The sequence below is a fragment of the Colletes latitarsis genome, chromosome 4 (assembly GCF_051014445.1).
Source record: "Colletes latitarsis isolate SP2378_abdomen chromosome 4, iyColLati1, whole genome shotgun sequence".
NCBI lineage: Eukaryota > Metazoa > Arthropoda > Insecta > Hymenoptera > Colletidae > Colletes > Colletes latitarsis.
In genome coordinates, this window is record NC_135137.1 from 41,059,538 (window position 1) to 41,073,001 (window position 13,464).

Consider the following 13,464-nt stretch of genomic DNA (forward strand, 5'->3'; position numbering starts at 1 on the left):
AAGATTTGTTTATTTTAATAAGTAACTTTCAGGAAGAACATAAGTAGCAATAAGATATTTCAGAAAAATATAAAAGATTTTGTTTTTTTAATTCAGAGATTGTTTACTTTTACACTTGTCATTAGCTTATTGAAATAATATAAAAGCTTTATACACATAGACATTATTAGTAGTGTTAAGTTATCATTTCATGGTTCATGACGCGATCGTGTAAAATTCAGCACAAAGATTATACATTACATTATTATTCTAATAAAATGAATCCGTATTTCTTTAATGTCACATTTACATGTGCTGGTATAGGCCATTCATTGTATGCTTTCTCCAAATGTACTTTCGTTTAATTTAAGTTTTTGCAGACGAAAGTACACATTTATTTAGACTTGAAAATGACACAATTTAAAATAGAATGGAAATAATGTTGTGTAAATAAACTTCTGTAATTGGTATTACTGTTACAAATGAGATAAATCGACGAAAATTAACTACGCTTGAAAAATATGTACACATACAGTAAATAAATACGCTGACGCGTTTACATCATTTATGTTTCGATATATTATGTTGCGTAATGTACGTGTAGTAGGTGAACAAGTATAGCGAGGTTCTTGAATGATCAGTTAAGCAATACCCTTGCTGGCTACATGCTGCCAAATTTTTTTTTTCTCTCTATTAAGAAGCTTTATTTTTTCATACTTTTAAGGAAAAGGTTTTCATTAAAAAATAACATGATAATACCTTCTTGGAGCATACAAATCTTTAAAGTGCCTAGCATCTAAAAGGAATCGGTCCAAACCTGTCCTTGAACTATTGGCATCCTACACTTAAGGGCACTATTATCTTCACTGTATAATTTTTGACATCGCTAAATTTATATCACCTACTATACATACTATGTACATGCATATACGTATATGAACATTCTCGCCCAAGATTAAAAATGTCTCTGACAGTTTTACTTAAAATCATGTGGAATCTTCTTTAAGAGTTTGTAAGTATTTTGGGCATCCTTTATTTCTAGCAGTAGAGTAAAATTATTGAATTCAAAATTCATGAAACTATTTGTTACTAGTGGAATTCAATATTTTTAAAGTATAAATTATCGATGTCCGATCATACGAAATTAAAGATTCCTAGAAAAGCATATTTTTACACAAGCATCGTAAACTAGACTAGTGTTTTTTTTTTTTAAATTGATGGTAAATTCTATCATTTGGTACATCGTCCAAAATTCTGAAACTATAACTTTTTTACTTAACGATGTACATAGTTGTAATCAAACACGATATCTTATTTAATTATAATTTAAGAACGATATGACGTTGTATGACAGTAGTAATTTTTCACTTCAGAGATGTGTCTTTGTGAATGTATTACAAAAACATTAAATATCTTTCAATTACATTGTGAATCTTTTGAGCATATACTTTCATACACAAAAACTGAATTTTTATAAAAATATAATATTAATCATAAGAATTTGAACAATCTTGTACGTATGTATAATCCCAATTTATGCTATGTATACAAAAGTGTTAATATCGTCGTCGTGTCTACGAATATATTTATTTTCAATGAGCCATTCAATTTGTTCTTTTACCATTTTTTTACTTGGTAAAAACATGTTCTTCAGTATATCGACTAATTCGGTTTGCAACTGAGCATTAGTAGTCTTCATACGCATCTTTAGAATCGTAATGATTGCTTCCTGTTAAAAAAAAAATAATATTTTATTTGTGAGTCTTATTTAATAAAAAATACATTATTTATTTGGAATTAAACATACCTGAACCCTGAATATTCTAAGTTGTACAATGGATTGGTTATCTTCTTCTTTACTTCGTTCAGTTGATAATTGAAGTCTTCCTATCAAATTAATTTTACCGCGTTTTTGTAATTTCCCATTTTTTCTGCAAATTAAAGATAAAGATAAATGATATATTTTTTAATACCAAATTTATCAAATATATTACTAACACAATGGCAAATTCTTGGTTCACCCAGAACCTTGTATCATTTGCAAAATCTTTGGGATTGTGTGCATGTGGTTCTACGAAGAGAAGCTGACGCTTGAGTTTTGGAAAAGCACATAAGGACCATAATGTTCGTCTCAGCTCGGGATCAGGCAGTTCTGTAGCCAATCGTAAATTTTCGTAAGATATTTTTTCAAACGGTCGCTGATTCCAAGCAAATAAAACTGCCATTTGAAAAGTTGTTACATCCACATCAAAACGTCCCACTTGGTTGGAAAAAGTAATCTGGAACACCATCCAAATTGGTTGCAAGGTGAAGCTGAAAATTAGAACCGAGATATTGAATTTTTTGAAAAGTTCTATTCTATACCCTTGTTTACTGCATCAGAAAAATTTATCTTGTTCTGTTTTGATAAATATATTCAATTAAAATTACATCGACATTTTTATTATTCTTTAAAAAACCTCTTTTAATCCATAAAAGTTCTTCATAAACGTAAAAATATCTGTCCTAATATTTTCTGACAAGACATTTTCGTTCTTACCGTGCCATTGGACATGTGATGATACCACAGTAATTTTCTTCCACTATGTTTTTTCTTATAAAATTCCTCTATTTCAGGAATATAATCTTCTAACTGTAATGGTAAACTTACAGTGACACGTTCACTGCCTCTGGCCCATGCACCTGCATTTAGTATCTACAGAAGATTGTATTTGCTCAATACGTATTTCATAATGCATATACCATAATATTCTGTCCATTTCAACTAGTACCTTAATATTTATACTGTCTGCAGTAGCAGCTCTACATTGTTCTTTGAATTGTTGATTGAGATCTTGCGATACTTTAATATCTTGAAACATTCGAGCTAATTTATTAAAATAATCGGCAGGCATTCCAACTTCACGAAGCCATTCTACCATATTCTCTTCTTTCTCAGAATCTGCAGATGTGTCTAATATTAAGCGCCGTGTTAAATGAGCTTTATGGTAGCGCATAAATACGTCTTTATTCTGAACATATTTTAACACTAACAACTAAAAAGAAACCAATAAAAGATGAATACACATGAAATAACAGTAGATGTTCTAAATCTATGAAATATACATAAGTGAAAAATAAATACGTACTACATCTCTCAATTTGCTCTCAATTTCATCAGAAGTTAATTTTTTACTTAAAGGTGTTTTCCTAAGTAGCATATCACAGTAGTTAGCAAGAAGTTCTGGACACTTTGATTCTGGCTGCCCATTATTATTGTTATTAGGTTTATTATTTAAAATCGTTGTACCAATACCAGAACTTTGACGGGCTGGTAATTCTAGCCTGAATACTGTTGCATCATTTACAACGAGTTTGTAAGCTTTATCTCGAGCAGTTAAGAAGCGAGGATCATCGTCAAATGCTTCTTGAACAAGGGTTGAAAATCGACGAAAAAGGTCTAATAATCTTTCAACATATTTTTCAGAATCCTGAGTTATAACATCTACAGCTGCCATCATATCAGCCAAACCTGCACTCGCTATATGTTCTTCTAAATTTCTTAACATTGGACCAACACCTTCGGATACTCTATCCATTAGCTTCAGCATCAGCCTAAGTTCTGTAATTATAATATATCCAATATATTATTGTGGAAATATAATTAAAATACAATGACAGATAAATTAAAATATACTCACGATCTGTTTGATGATGTTGAATCATTCTTGGGCATTCTGCTAATATAGCTGGCTTAAAAGTTGCTACTAACACACGTACACAACAATCAGTTAAAAGCTGTACACTTGCACTGTTTGGTTCTAAATATTTTTGTGCACGAAGTACTTCTTCTCTTAACTTTGCTTCTGCATAACGCATATAATTCTCTACACCATGTAATGATAATTGATCTGGCGCTTTAACCCAATAAAATGCTTCTGTTGCTTCTATGTATGCTGCTTCAAAATTTTCTCTATAGATTTGAAGCTGATCCGTTGTATTTGAACATAAATTTACTGCAAATTGTAGTATAATTCTGAATATATAATAAGATTTACAGTAATGTCTCATATATTAATAATAGTATAATATATCTCATGTTTAGAATATTTAGAATACAGATAGATACTTTATATACTTTAGAATATATTTTATACATTACTAAATAATTCATTACCATAAGATTCCCTAACACCAATAACAAGCTGTGAATCAAATGCTTCCCCATTTCGTTCAGCACGAATAAGTCGCATAGCTGAATCCTGAAGTTTTTGTTTTATTTCTCCAAATATACTTTGATTCCAACTATCCAACATCAACTATAATAAAAAGAAAGTATTATAAACTTATATATTGAAACATGTACAAATATAAATTTTACCTTTCTGACAATGTCATCTGGTTGATTTCTTTTCTGAGCACTAGAGGTTGTTTTCCCAGCAAGATATGATTCTAATTGTCTAAAAGGTGTTGGTAAATAAATACACTGAGTAAAAAATTTTCTCCATTCAGCTATATATGCTTTTAATAAAGCTTGTTCTTCTTGATGTGCTAAAACCCTCTACAAAATGTATAAAACAATAATTTCTTTTTTTCTATATTAAAGAATATATATGTTGTATATACTAAAATTATATTATGTACCTGCTGAGCTTGTTTTATAAAATCCATTATGTCTTCTTTGAGTGCATCCCTTAACTTAGATGGACCTTTTTCATCCCATACACATACCAAATGAACAGAATAAAATAAATCTTGCCATTCTGCTTGAGTTACAGGTTCTTGTTTCAGTAGTTTTAAAATAATTGGACGCATACATGGCCATTTGTCTTCAAATGTAAATTGACTCTTATCCTAAACATGCAATTTTGTCAAAGAAAATAAATTAAACGTTAAATATATTTATTGCATAAATAAATCTAGTATCTCTAATGAATTTTAAAATGTTCACTATAATATTTGTTATTATATTATCATTATACACTTATCAATAGAAAGACATAGATCATAAAAAAATAATGCTTTGAGGAAAGATTTTATTGACTAGTAGTCTGTAATTTAATTTAGAAAGAAAAACATATATTAGGATGAATTCATATCTAATTGTTAAAGAAGATAACGATTTATATTAATCGTTCACGAATTGTAATAACAATAACATTATGTAAATACTTTTATGTATACTTAATGCAAAATTGTATATTTATTTCTAATGATAAATTTTAAAACGTTTTTTGACAATTCAAACATTGCATAGGTTATCAAAATTTGCATATTACCATTGAGCATAAAAGAATGCAACAGAAAGCATTAAAAATTATAAAGATTATTTTAGCACCTGTATATTGCTATCAATCGAGTTTAATTAGAAATTTCGTTATTTAACGACAACTAACCTTTAACATCGTCGCCATCACAAATTTTTGACATGTCCTATACCACAATGCAACTACGCCAATGAGTGTATGCATTCATACATGCTGTGAACCGATTAGTCGTAAAGTTTGTATGGAATTCTAACGTTTTCAATTTACATTTTCATAGTTTTCTTACTATTAAAATGTATTTATTTTCGTTCAATATTTATACTTTATAAATATATATTCATGTTTTAAGAAAAGTATTTATACGATAAACTTTTACTCTCTTTGTTTGAAATTACAACTTTCAACATATTCCATTGAGATACTGATTTACAATTAATAATAAAGAATCGTTTTAGGTACTACTAATAGTATTTTATTTAACAATGAGATTTTTATATCTTTCGTATTAACAATTCCTTTTTCGATTCTATAGTATTTTATATGTATAGTATAATTTATTAAGTCGAACTATTTTGTATAAAAGTATTGAAACATTATAATAAGTCTTATCTGTTTGTTTTTAAAAATATCAACTTTTTTTATTACGAAAAGACAGGGCAGCAAAAGGGGGAAAATAGTAGGTATAGTTGTTCACATTGTATTAATTAATAAATAATGTGGCTGTGTTTTTTTAAATATTTAACTATTTTGTATAACGTCAGTTATTGTTAAAATGTTATTTATAGTTGGCAACAAGTACTGTAAGTACACGTGGAATCAAATTTAAATCTAGTCAACGACAAAAAGAGGGGAGCAAAACATCTATTTACATATTACGTGACATTACGCAGAAGTGAAATTATTTTAATACTCATCCTGGGCTTAGTAAGTTAAATAAATATTGTTAATATGCAAACAAATAGATATTAAACAGAAAGAAAGTGAATAAAAAATTATTTCATAAATAAAAATTTAAAAATCTATTAAAATATTAAACACCATATGTTGGTAAATATTTTTTATCTTATATTCGTCAACATTTGCTAGTTTTGATTAATAATTGTTGCATTTTATATGTGTACTGTTTCTTTACAAACCATTTCGTGGAATGTTACACAGTCGAAAATTTCATGTGATTGCATTAATTATACTAATGGTTTAAAGAAAGATATATTTTCACCATATACATCTATTTGTGATTGTTACATATTGTATAGTGATTAATAGTGACGTCCTGAGCCTAGAAACTGCCTATCAGGCATGGTCAGATGTAAAGTCCTCTTTCCCACGAAGATACGTATTATGATAGATAGAGATCACACGTGTAAACTCAATAGGAGTGTTCAACAACGATTTTTGTAGTCTACGACGTAGACTCTACGTTGAGATCAAAGTCTCGAATAGTCATCAACGTGTACCTTATGTGTGCATCGCGGTACACGTATTATCGCGTTGAAAAGACGATATCGTTTATTTATTCAGAGTAAAGCATTTCAGATCTTCACAGTATCGTTATGTACATTTAACGAAATAACAAAAATTCCATATTTGCGTAAACATATGGATTTATGTTTACTACCTAACAGAGAAGCGTTGATCGATAGACGACGCATTAAAAATGTCAATGACATTTACTTTCGGCAGGAAGATTTACGTTTCTGGTGGCACGTAATCTGGTCGATGTCGTCAAAAGTGGGAAACGTGTTGTATCATCGCGGTACTTCGCGATAATATTTATCGTCGAATATAAACTTGATCGAGAGACATTCCAGTGAGCTAAATTACAAAAAGCAAACCCAGTGCAACCATGTTTAGCGGTCTGATAGTGTTTACGGTGCTTTTACCTTCTATTGTACATAGCAATTATTTCGGATCAAACAATAAAAAAGACGACCAGTGTTTTTGCAAGGTATTTTTTTCTTCTTCGTTATTCATATTTTCTCGAGTGATAGGGATAAACATAAGCTACGGAGCTGTATTAAATCTGTTAAATTTTTATCCGTTCATAACAATTTGTCGTAATTTGGTATAATTTTATACGAAAATTATTATCGACATTTTAATGTTAGTTATTTTAATATCGTGATATATTTATTTTTAGTTAAAAGGATCAATCGACGACTGCAGTTGCAATGTAGATACAGTGGATTATTTCAATAATATGAAAATTTATCCAAGAATTCAGAGTATTCTAGTCAGAGATTATTTTCGTTTTTATAAAGTAAATTTAAAACAAGAATGTCCCTTTTGGACTGATGATAGCAAATGTGCTATGCGATATTGTCATGTACAACCATGTCAAGATGTAAGTATTTAAAGAATTAAATTAATTATTATGTAAAAACATTATTAAGTACTTTTTTGTTTTATAGGAAGACATTCCAGAAGGTTTAAAAGGAGATACACTACGAAATATTCACTTTAATGAAAGTCCTGTGGATAAGTATAAAGCCAAAGGACAGTTTGATGATTGTCTACACAGTGTTGAAGATCATAATAGAGAACTTGGTTACTTGAATACAACAATTAGGTAAAAGAACATTTATAGATATTCATATACATTAAATATGAGCACTCAAAATTTATTTTAATATTTCTTTATTTAGTTCAGAAAATTACAAAGATTTTAAATTGTGGAAACAATATGATGATGCTCAAGATAATTTTTGTGTGAAAGAATCTAGCCCTGGAGAATATGTGGATCTGTTGCTTAATCCTGAAAGATACACAGGCTATAAGGGACCTAGTGCACACAGAATATGGCATAGTATTTATATGGAAAATTGTTTTAGGTATGTATTTGCTTTGTAATTTAATTTTAAATTATTATTTAATGTTTCTATAACAAAATACGACGGTATAATAAATTTTACATTATACATTATACATCTAATTTTAGACCTGAAAATTCACCTCATAATTTTATTCAATCTTCGAAAATAAATGGTATGTTTTTAAAATGTAGTATCACCTTAATTATATAATTTAGTTTAAAAGTTTAATCCAATATAACATGCACAAATATATTATCTTAGGAATGTGCTTGGAAAAGAGAGTTTTTTATCGTGTTATATCAGGCCTCCATGCTAGTATCAATATTCATTTATGTTCAAAATATTTACTATCACCAAAAGATAGTTTAGAAATACTACCTTCTGGCCATTGGGGCCCTAATTTAAAAGAATTTCAAAAGAGGTTTTCACCAGACAGAACAGGAGGTGAAGGTCCAAATTGGTTGAAAAATTTATACTTTATTTATTTACTTGAATTAAGAGCTTTAACTAAAGCTGCACCATACTTAGAGAGGGAAGAGTATTATACTGGTAACAGTGTACAGGATCAAGATACTCGTCTGGCAATAAATGATATTTTAAGTGTTGTCAAGTAAGTTCAATTAGATATATAAATAAGTTATATTTAATTTAAATAATTTTTCATTTTAACTCATACTTTATCTAGGTCATTTCCGGAACATTTTAATGAAAGTGTCATGTTTACTGGTGGAGCTGAGGCTCAGTTGTTAAAAGAACAATTTAGGCAACATTTTAGAAATATTTCTCGTATTATGGATTGTGTAGGATGTGACAAATGCAAACTTTGGGGAAAACTTCAAATACATGGGTTGGGTACAGCATTAAAAATTTTATTCTCAGGAAAGTTTGATAAATGGCAACCAACATTACATAACTTTAGTAAGAAACTATTCTTTTTGGAAAGAAGCGAAATTGTTGCTCTTATAAATGCCATTGGAAGGTAAGAATTATTCTTCAAAATAATTATATATCTATTTTTAATATAATTTATGAAACATATAAGACAGTAAAATTTATAAACATAAAATATAGTTTATAATACTTTAATTTTACAGGTTATCAGAAAGTATCTTTGAATTGGATAGATTTAGACACATGATTAGATAACAAAATATTGACTAGAAATTAGATGATAAGGTACTACAGCAAAACACATCACACAAATTAACTTACATCATTTTTACTTATATAGATTTGTTAAATAACTGGTTTGTATTGGTTACATAGTATTTTTAAAACTTAAATCATTTATTAAAATAGGTATAAAGTCGCAATAAAAATTGTTATAATTTATATGTAACCCGTGTTACATTTTCTTTATTTTCTATTATAAGAATTAGTTTAATATTATTAAAGTAAGAGAGATTCATAAGATTTCACAAGATTGTTCTGCATTAAAATTTTATTGCGATTTTAATAATAACTTCGACTCCATCTGTGATAAACAGTTTGTTTATGAAAAAGATTCTAATATTAATTTTGAAAATAGAATAATTTCAGTTTTATAAAAGTTTTACTATAATTTATCTACTTAATGAAATTCTTACATATATACCAGTGTTACTTTCGTAAATACGTTAAATTTGGGAAATTGTAGCTTGTCGTTTCAAAAGTCAACTTTCCTTTTGATGGAAAAACATTTTACTGACATTCTACTCTATACATAAAATTCAACATTATTTGGTAATATTTTAAAGAAAATTATTTATAATGTGTTTACTCAACAAAACCTTATGCGTTATAAAAATTACTCAGGGTCAACCAGTTTTGTATGATAATGAACATGTGTCTATACTTTTATGAAAAATCTTATATTCCACATTTTTATATTATTGCTACAGTGGACGCAACGTAAAGTACTGTATTATTTTCCGATAAATTTACACACACAAAAAAAACGCCAGTGTATCATATTTCTATATACTATTTCATAATAATTTATAAAATATTTAATACTATTGTCTATACGCGTAATCTTAATTTATTGTCAAGTCGCCAAATTGTACTATTTAGAGATTATAAAATATCCATGCTTATTTTAGTTTTTCCATTAAATATGTAGAGGCATATTTAAATAATAAAAAAATTTCTTTATAAGTGTAAATGCATATTTCCAAATAAATAAGAGCACATTAATTGAAGCCTTCAATTTACTCAGAATTTTGTACAGTTTACACAATACGATTAGATAAGTTAAAACCCTTCATTGAAGATCAATTAAACTGGCATCTCTGGCCGCATGGCCGGCATGGCGAGTCAGCCTTTGTTCAGTTCTCCTAGCGTTCAGATGTGTCTACACGTCCCAGTTATTCTCCAATAAACAGTTCCTTCGTTACTGTTACGCTGGACGCATGCATTTATTCATTCTCTTGAGTCCTCTTCCTGGAGCCTGGAGATACATGGGTGACAAATTTCCACACGCGGATTTGCTCTTCCGATCACGCGTGGTAGCAGATTCAAGAGCAGTAAACGAATAAAGTGTAATTTTCTACCACAGTAGTTAAGGTGGAAATGATTTAGATACTATACTTTTGTAGGTATTATAAGGAAAACATTTTCATTTAATGTTTATGTTTATTTTATTTTCACCAATCGTATAGTAATAGAAAAGTACAGAAATAATTTTATACACAAACGAAAAAAGTACGTGTAATTGTATTTATGGACTATTTAACTGTTGAATGTTAGAAAGCGTGACTGTGTTTGTTCGGTTATATGCCAAAAATGCTAGGATACACAGTCGCGTTTCTTGTTTTCTCAACGATTGCCAACAAGCGCCGTGGTTCTCCTTTCTTATCTTATTATTCGACGTTTTTACTTAGTATTTGAAGATAGCTGATGTAATATGGTTGTACAGTTCAATTTATTCTCTATTTTTCGTACTATTAAAAGTAGGCCTATTGTAGCGCTTGTTTGGCACTTGTAACATCATTCTTTTCTAATCTTCGAGCTGTTAACATGTTTTTGAGTATGCAATACATTGTAGTTAAAAGATACAGTATGTATACAATATTTCTATAATTGCTAAAAAATACTTAAATAGGATTAATATCAACTTCAATATATTTATAATTGACATATGTTGTTTTGTTCATTGTATAAAGCATATGAAATCCTGAAATTAATATATAATAGATATAGTATATCTTATGAAGAATTTTTCACTTATTGTATAAGATGGACTCAATCATGTTTTGTATCTTAATTGAAATGTATTCGTACTTTTCGCAAAGGTATATTTCGACCAACCAAGTAAATAGTCGTTTTAATCTATTCCTCCAGAAAAATTCTGCTCGTTTAGTATAAATACATTGAGCAGAGCATAAAGCATTCAGATACGTTTGATTTCAGAATTTGCGATTAATCAACAAATATGTATGTCATTTTAATTTTGCTAGAGTGAGGGAAGAACGAGCATTCACTCGTTTGCTCTAAGTGCTTATATTCGTAAGTAAATTTTTCTGGAGTGGGGGTTAAAACGATACATATATTTGTTTGATCTAACCACACCACCTTAATATCACTTTATATTAAATATTTGTTCCTTTGTTAACACTCCAATGAACAATCAAGCAACACGTATTAATCATATTTCTTTTTAACAATAAACAAGCACAAAAGGCCAAATAATAACATAGAGGTTATGTTCAAGCTTAACTATTCGTGTAAACCTTTACGGAATGTTTTTAAAATATATATTACTGTATCTTCATACATGGAAGATATTATCACTGTCCATTATTAGATTTGATTGAATTTTTGTAATTACGTTATTAGAGAATCTATACATACAAAGAAAACAGATGCATAAGATCTTAAATTTAATTTTGGCATCATGAGACTCATATAACGTTCTTACAATAAATAATGCAGCTTTATGATAGACAAGAGTAATTCTAATGAAACTCAAAATTGTCTTATATTTTAAGATTAAATACCATCCCGAGGAACTGTTCATAGTGAATTGTAATGACACCATCTAGGTCTGTGTCTAACTGTCTAAAAGCAGCAGTCAGTGTCTGAAAAATAAAACAAGATATAAGTTTTATTAAATATAAAATATAAATTTTATTTTGTAATGTATATTATGTAATTTTATACTTACATATAAAACTATACAACATTGTATGAAATCATCAAAGTATATAGTTCCACGGCCAGCTCGATCATATTTACGTATAAGAGTATCTATAATTTGGTCTGATAGTCGATATCCAAAATTTGTAAGTGCTGTTTTTAATTCATTTCTATCTATATTTCCACTGTTGTCCCGATCAAATGATCGGAAACAATTTTGCCAATCAGTTACATATTTCCACAGAGCTCCAAACTCTTCAAAACTAACTGTTCCTTTTTGATTTTTATCAAACATACCTGGAGAAGCAGGATCATTTTTGTCAATGTCAAACATACCTGCACCAATAAAATGACCCAAACATGTATTAACAATAATAAAGGACCATGCAAATTCACTTGGAAAAAAAATGTATATATATATATATGTGCATATATGTTTATGTTTATAATATAATATCATTAAATATATTACTTCATATTTTAACATTATAGATTTATCAAGATTTGTATTAATTTGCATAGTCATTTGAAAACATAAACCAAAAAAATATTTACCAATCATTAAACGAACAGTTTCTGGATTAAATGGTGTCCAGGTTCCATTTGAAAGTGCCTGCTGCAATTCGTCTGCAGTGATTGCACCAGATCTGTCTTTGTCCACTCTTTGTCAACAATTTACAGAATATTATTTACAAAACCAAGTACATTATCATATTTCAAAAATGTTAATTTTCTTACAAAATAATTTGTAGTATTTCAAAGTTAATCAATAGCAACTAAGCAATATCTTTAACATCTTATCAGAATTGATATGATTCATGTTTGGTTGAATGACAAATAATTCAGTCATTTAGAAGTCAAATTGATCAACTCTATCCCTTTTTGTAAATTTTCATTTATTTAAAAGAAAAAATAATATTTTTAACATTGTTAATTTTTTGAACCTTTTACTTTATGAAGCTGATCAATTTAACTTCTGCAAAATTCAATTAACACTAGACCATATAAATCGGGCGAATTAATAAATAAAATTGAAACAAATTTTGAATTACCTTTGAAAAACATCCCAAAGAAATTCTCGACTAGGCATAGGCGATACAAATGACATATTTTGATCAACTTTTGTTGTCACAAAATATAAAATCAACAGTGATTATGCTAATTGTATTCCTTAATGGTATTTTGCAACTAATTATAATGAAAGAAGCACTACCTAGTATAAGTAATTTGCAAAAATGTGCAAAATTGCAAACAACGTCATACAACGTCAGAAATACTAACCGCTCTGACGTGTTACTAAATACATATAT

At 28.6% G+C, this 13,464-nt stretch overlaps 3 protein-coding genes across 6 annotated transcripts; 1 reads left to right on the forward strand and 2 right to left on the reverse strand.

Annotated features, from left to right (window-relative positions):
* Nucleotides 1-70: 70 nt before the first annotated feature.
* On the reverse strand, nt 71-5,498 carry Cul5 (cullin 5). Its single transcript, XM_076764508.1, has 11 exons — nt 5,355-5,498; nt 4,603-4,812; nt 4,340-4,519; nt 4,136-4,277; nt 3,660-3,974; nt 3,108-3,580; nt 2,751-3,014; nt 2,519-2,674; nt 1,978-2,258; nt 1,787-1,910; nt 71-1,708 (listed from the first exon to the last, which is right to left on the reverse strand). The coding sequence occupies exons 1-11, from the start codon at nt 5,427-5,429 to the stop codon at nt 1,514-1,516; spliced, it is 2,415 nt and encodes an 804-aa protein (XP_076620623.1). The 5' UTR covers nt 5,430-5,498; the 3' UTR covers nt 71-1,513.
* A 512-nt stretch (nt 5,499-6,010) lies between these two features.
* Ero1l (endoplasmic reticulum oxidoreductin-1-like protein) lies at nt 6,011-10,202 on the forward strand. 3 transcript variants are annotated; one of them, XM_076764333.1, is made up of 9 exons: nt 6,011-6,149; nt 6,909-7,173; nt 7,366-7,569; nt 7,637-7,794; nt 7,871-8,056; nt 8,164-8,210; nt 8,300-8,648; nt 8,724-9,017; nt 9,133-10,202. In XM_076764333.1, the coding sequence occupies exons 2-9, from the start codon at nt 7,072-7,074 to the stop codon at nt 9,182-9,184; spliced, it is 1,392 nt and encodes a 463-aa protein (XP_076620448.1). In that variant the 5' UTR covers nt 6,011-6,149; nt 6,909-7,071; the 3' UTR covers nt 9,185-10,202. The 3 variants fall into 3 exon arrangements, with proteins under 3 accessions (XP_076620448.1, XP_076620447.1, XP_076620446.1); XM_076764332.1 differs by having other exon boundaries at nt 6,143-6,272; XM_076764331.1 differs by lacking the exon at nt 6,011-6,149 and having other exon boundaries at nt 6,360-7,173.
* A 429-nt stretch (nt 10,203-10,631) lies between these two features.
* Nucleotides 10,632-13,459, reverse strand: Alg-2 (Apoptosis-linked gene-2). Of its 2 annotated transcripts, none has more exons than XM_076764335.1 (4): nt 13,207-13,459; nt 12,710-12,816; nt 12,183-12,490; nt 10,632-12,096 (listed from the first exon to the last, which is right to left on the reverse strand). In XM_076764335.1, the coding sequence occupies exons 1-4, from the start codon at nt 13,260-13,262 to the stop codon at nt 11,995-11,997; spliced, it is 573 nt and encodes a 190-aa protein (XP_076620450.1). In that variant the 5' UTR covers nt 13,263-13,459; the 3' UTR covers nt 10,632-11,994. The 2 variants fall into 2 exon arrangements, with proteins under 2 accessions (XP_076620450.1, XP_076620453.1); XM_076764338.1 differs by having other exon boundaries at nt 12,183-12,451; nt 13,207-13,458.
* Between the last annotated feature and the right edge of the window lie 5 nt (nt 13,460-13,464).